Source organism: Culex pipiens, chromosome 2, assembly GCF_016801865.2.
Source record: "Culex pipiens pallens isolate TS chromosome 2, TS_CPP_V2, whole genome shotgun sequence".
NCBI classification, from domain to species: domain Eukaryota; kingdom Metazoa; phylum Arthropoda; class Insecta; order Diptera; family Culicidae; genus Culex; species Culex pipiens.
Window position 1 is genome coordinate 78,661,632 of NC_068938.1, and position 6,000 is coordinate 78,667,631.

The 6,000-nt window shown below is 39.1% G+C and overlaps 1 protein-coding gene across 4 annotated transcripts in view; it reads right to left on the reverse strand.

The window, feature by feature from the left end:
* The window catches only part of LOC120419191 (leucine-rich repeat and calponin homology domain-containing protein), a 126,598-nt gene extending 120,805 nt beyond the window's left edge, over nucleotides 1-5,793 (reverse strand). For 3 of the 4 annotated variants that reach the window (XM_039581864.2, XM_039581863.2, XM_039581861.2), the window contains exon 1: nucleotides 4,702-5,793. In XM_039581864.2, coding sequence (XP_039437798.1) covers nucleotides 4,702-5,008 — 307 coding nt within the window. In that variant the 5' untranslated portion in view covers nucleotides 5,009-5,793. The remainder of the gene's footprint in view (nucleotides 1-4,701) is intronic. The other variant, XM_039581862.2, reaches the window with a different exon arrangement.
* Nucleotides 5,794-6,000: the final 207 nt, after the last annotated feature.

Below are 6,000 nucleotides of genomic sequence, written 5' to 3' on the forward strand. Positions count from 1 at the left end.
AGGTGTAGCGTTCCAACAGTCAGAAAACTCTAAAAATAACAAATCAAATTTGAAAATTCTGAAATTACCTAAAATTACGATATTTTCTCCTAGTTTGGCCACCATGCTTTTACGTCACGGTCTATCTGGCAAAGACAAAACAGCAGTGACTTCCCCACAGTGTATCGGAGAGACTCGGCGTCGCCGAGAATCGTTGGCGCCAGCAACAGTTCCGGGGCAGGGCAATGCCTTCTCCCTCTGCACAGTTTGCAAGTTCTATGACCATCATCCGCCCGTAATTGATAGTGGAAGCTTTGTTGCGGTTTGAGGAGCCGCACTTTTGAGGTCATTCTACAAGAATCGTCCTTTTTGGGACACAAGTTCTACGTGCAATTGCTTGAAGGACACGTCGGATAATATCCCGTTGCTCGTACATCAGACTTTTATCGAATTCCTCACGTCGTGACGTTTCTTGGCCATCGTCGTCGTCGTCGGTCGATTCCAGTTTCCTTTTACGGTCCGGCCTGCTGGAAGACGACGCAATTTTATTGTGGCTCGTTTTTGGTAGCTACGCGCCAAGCTAATACCTGCGGAGACGACCTCGTTCAAGTCAAGAAGTTCTTCGCCTGCAACAAGCTTGACACAGTTGACGATTACATTCGTTTGATGTAAATTTCTTCAACGACACAAAAAACGAAACACGTTCAACTTGTTTCCCGTGTCGGCGTTCGAGCTGATTCATTAACGTTGAACTTCATGTGCATAATAAAACGAAAGAAGGGCTTCTTCATTAAACGAGAAAGAAAAGAAAAAAAAAGTTCAAAACTGTACCGCCCCAACAAACCCCAATCATGCCTGCATCCATCTGCTTGAAGCGCACGTTACGTAAAACTCAAAATGAAGCCAGGAGGTTTCCACATTCCTGGTGACAACTGTTTCCATATATCTGCTCTTTTTTCTTTACTGACTCCGCGCTGCTATCATGTCGAGCCCCGGCGTGTGTGATGGGTTGATTAATATAATGCTTTGTAAACAATTCTTAAGCGCGCTGGGTTTGTTCGTTGTAGGTTTTTTTTTCGAAAAGAGAGTTGAAAAAAGTGTAGTGTGTTTTTTTCTAGGCAAACACGTGGCAGAGGAAGTTTTTGTTTTTTTTTTTTTTTTTTTTCTTTTGAAGAACTGGAGTTGGATTTTTAAGGCTACCAAATCTTGCTTAGCAAAAATCCGTACACTTTGACGCTGATTTGACCCAGGGCATAACAATCTGCTAAAAAAATATATATTTTTTTTTATTTTTTGCGGAGCGAGGTGGGACAGCTAGGATCAAGTCAGTCCAAGTCCGGTTGTGTCAAGGAAAGGTAATGAATGTGTTAGCCTGTGAAGTGCCACTTACACCCCATGGGGAGCGGGGAAAGAGGACATACATGATTGGGCTGTTAAATGTTAAAAAAATATTCAGAAAAAAATTTCAATTTGAATTTTATGACTTGAACGCTTAAAAACATTTTAAAAATAAACCGTAACTTGGAGCACTAAACCATTATTTTTTTCCAATTGTTCCAACTTATGTTCACGAATCTTGTCACGAGTTGTCAAGTTTTCTTTTACGAGTAATATCACTAAGTGTTTATAAGAGAAAAAATGTTAATTCAGATTTTCACAGGTTTTCTTAAGTGTTCGAAACTCATGGATATTCTATTGGATAAATTTGCTTTGTGAAGAAATTAAAAAGAAAAAAAAAATCTAAATAGAAAAGCATTGGCCAAAGCAAACAAGTAATTAAATTTAAAAAAGTTGTTATAAAATATGTAACATATTGTCATATAAAATTTAACAATTTATTTTTAGGTGACAATTCAAACTTGCAACCGATTTTATTATTTTCCCCATTTTTAAGATAGAAGCGTTTTTAGTTATTTTTTAGTTTTTGTTTGCAATTTTCTCAGGACATTTTCCAATGCTTTTTAAAGATCACAAATTGGTTGAAAGATGAATTTTCGGCGATTTTTTAGATCGAAGATTTTAAAATTAAAGTCTTGTAAAAAATATTTATTCTCAGTGCACACGCACAGTGGCCCAGATAGTAAAATTGAGTGGAAAATTGATTTTCCGAAAAATGGTAAAGTTTTAGAGCTTTGGTGTCTTCAGAAGAGTTGTTGCAAATGGGAAAGGGCAACTTTTGGTTAGGTTGAAAATTTGGGTAGTTCACGATTAGGGTGGTTTTGAAAATCTAACTTTTCAGGAATATTTTTGGGAATTTTCTTGTTTTGTAGAAAGTTGTTGGGCTTGCCAATCCAAGCAACTTTGTCGAAGACACCAAAAGGTTATCTCGCAATCTACGCCTTTTACGACCAAATTTAGAGAAAGTATCTGAGCAAACCTTCAAAATTCAGTTTTTTTTTTGTACGTAGAATTAAGTTTAAGTTTTAAAAAAAAAAGTGATGTTCTGGGCACTTTAAGAGCTTTATAAAACAAACATTTTTATTTTTTGATAAGTATATTTAGACTTAAGGGTCAAAAGACCACTAAAATTCTCATATGTTTGGCAGGTTAAGCACTCGCTCCTAATTCATCAAATTTTCCGATTTTCCCACTCTTCCCCCTAAAAAGACAACGTGGTTTTTGCACGACCCCTTAGAGCAATTCTCTGTGATTTCGGTCATTCGATTTTTTTTTGATTTTTTTTAATCCGGCTGAAACTTTTCTGGTGCCTTTGGTATGCCCAAAGAAGCCATTTTGCATGATTAGTTCGTTCATATAATTTTCCATACAAATTTGGCAGCTGTCCCTACAAAAATGATATGTGAACATTCAAAAATCTGTATCTTTTGAAGGAATTTTTTGATCGATTTGGTGTCTTGGACAAGGTTGTAGGTATGAATATGGACTACACTGAAAAAAAAAGATACACGGTAAAGAAATTTTTGGTGATATTTTATTTCACTTTTTGTCACTATAACTTGATTTGCAAAAAAAACACTATTTTTTTCTGATATGTTTTAGAGGATACAAATGCCAACTTTTCAGAAATTTCCAGAATGGACAAAAAATATTTGACCGAGTTATGATTTTTTGAAACAACACAGAAGGTAGAGAACTGCTCCTTAGTTACCAAGAATGTTGTTCATTCATTTATTTCTGCGGTTTTAACCTTCTTGGTCATTCGCTGCCCTAACAATTGCTTTAAAATGGATTATAATGAAACACACAGCTGAAAGGAACTCAAAAATTATGTTATTTACTTCAAAATAACTTATTTCAACTTGATTATTCACCAATAAAACCAAATTGAATTGAAATGAAAAAAAGGCGAAATTGCCTGCTCTTTTCCTTTAAACATTATTTCAAAATTACAAATCAAGCCTAAGACTTAGAAATTTATTTAAAAAGTGTGTTCCTTTTGCTAAGGTTAAGCTTAATTTATATTGAACTAAGCTAAAACATTTTACAAAAGTTTGAATTCGCTTTGCTTTTCAGAATCGATTATTCAATGTTTCAATTATGCGAAGCTTGATTTTCCGAAGGTTTCTTCGAAAAATCGAATCATGGACAAATTTAATATATTTTATATTTTGGGACCATCAATAAACCACGTGGACACTTTAGGGGCGGGGTGGGGTGGTTTGTATGGACAATTGTCCACGAGGGGGGGGGGGGTTGATATTTTCAAATAAAGTGTCAACGTGGTTTGTGGATGGTCCCTTTCTCACGTTTAACATCAAATTTGATTTCTACAAACCAATTTTAGTCAAATTTTAGTGATTGATGGCCATATTTATTGAAAAATGCATTTTCTCATTGTTACATCATCGCCATTTTAGCGCAACTTTTAGGGTCCTACTTGAGCTCAACGACCCAAAATGAGACAACGTAAAAAAGTCCATAAAAATAGTTACTTTTAAGGTATTGGAGTATTTTTAGACACCAAACATAAAAAAAAAAACCAGAAAATTAAGTTTTTAACCAAATAATCTTGTTCTTTTGAGTTTAAATGAAAGCTTAGTCTTTTTTCCGAAACCAACTTGGACACCCAGATTTGGTCATTGTGGCCAACGGGAACCTGCCACAACAAAAAAAAAATCTTTTTTAGACTCCAACTTTGACGACATCTCCGGCAAATTTCAACCAATCAGAATGCTCCGGGTTGCATTCGACAGATATTTTTGTATTCTTTGGCCAAAAAATGTCAAAATAATGTCAAGGCCAGATACCGGTTCTGGAAATCCGAAACATCCGAAAAGTTATTTTTTTACGGGTTTTCACGTATATGCGATACCATTACACTTAAGATAGTTGATATTGATCCATAACAATCACTAAAAACACAAATCACGAGTACCTTAATCGTTTTCGAGTCTTATTGACCAGTTCTGGTTAACTCGGGACCGGTTCCCGTATACTGGAAAACGGCCATCTTTACTAATTTGATTAAACCCAATCATGTTGCATATCATACTTCATGAAATTGAAAGATATGACAATCTACGGTCATGACGTTGTTCTCTGTCTTGACCCCGGCCACGCCGGAACTGGTTACCATTTGCCACCAGGGGACATTTCCGAAATATGGAAGAAATCATCCGTCAGTTCAAACTTTATAAATTTGAAAAATATGAAAAGCTGCGGTCATGCCACTATTCCGGAAAGGGTTAAAGGTGGTCACTTGGGGACACTTCCCGAATAAGAAAAAAAAGATTCCCGGCCAATAACAACAACAAAACTCACCTGCAATAACCGTATCGCTCAGATTGAACTTTCCGGCCGCCTTCGGGAAGTCCTTCAGCTTGCGCCCACTGAGCTTCAGCTCGCCGCTGAGGTTCGCATCCTCCAGGATGCGCTCCAGCGACCGGGTCAGCTGGCTCTGCAGGTGACCCCCGATTGCTCCCCCTCCGGTACTGTTCATACTGCTGGCCCCACTTCCCCCGCCGATCGTTACCGAGGAGGACGACGTTCCGGACAGAATCGACCCCGCGTTGGACGACGAGGACGAATAGAACTGGTTGCTGCCGGTCTTTAGACAAGCCACGGCCATATTCTAGCCGCTCATCTGGTTTTCGGGGTGGAGTCCTTTTCAAACTTTGGCACTAACTTATCAAGGACTTTTTGGTATTTTTCACTTTCTCGGCAGGTTGCAGCCGAAAGCAGTCGATTACGGACCGGCTGGTAACCCTGAAATGGCCCCCGGACCACCGGACTCACACACAGAGACACACCCTCCGAATAATAACTCGAAGTCAGGTTTTCACGCGGCTCCTTCGATTAAATTTAAAACACTCTTGTTTTCCTCTCTAGATTCTTTTCAGTAAAATTTCGCACGCACTCGCACTTGGATTGTTTCGATTGCTAAAAATTTACCCGTAATTAAAAGCACTTTCTTTCACTTTTCCTCTAAATAAAAACAGAAGAAGGAATTCTCTTCAAAAATCACCACCAAAAATTTCTTGCCTTTTTAATTTTCTGGCCGTCGCGACGCACACCAACACACTTGCACACACACCTGCTCCGCACACACACCGAAAGGCGCGCGCACACGCAGCAGGCACGGAAGGAAATTATTCTGCTCAGAAAAAGAACTTTCTTCAATTTTCACCTTTAACTTATTCCAGAACGCTAACGGATTCTGAATGAAAAAGTGTGTTAATCAGTCGAACTCACACTCGTACACACACACATTCACGCGATCAAAAAAATCGACTTTGATCGCCGGGTCGCGCGCACACAGCCAACAAACGCGAGCAATCAATTTTGCCTGTCGGATGAATTAAAAACAAACTGCCGCGGACCGCGCGTTCTACTCAGCACGGCGACTCTCAACGGACTGACGGCGGCGGCGGCGAACCAGTTGAAAACAGACCATCAGAGAAACAGTGTTTGAGTGAGGGAGATGGCACACCCCTCTTAATGTGATGTGAGAGTGAGGGAGATGTAAACACTTTTGTTTGACGTTTCGCTTGCGCGCATGCTGCGGCGCTGTTTTTGTTTTGATGGGTTGGGGTGGCGCAGCTGTCAGCTGTCAAAGCGCGA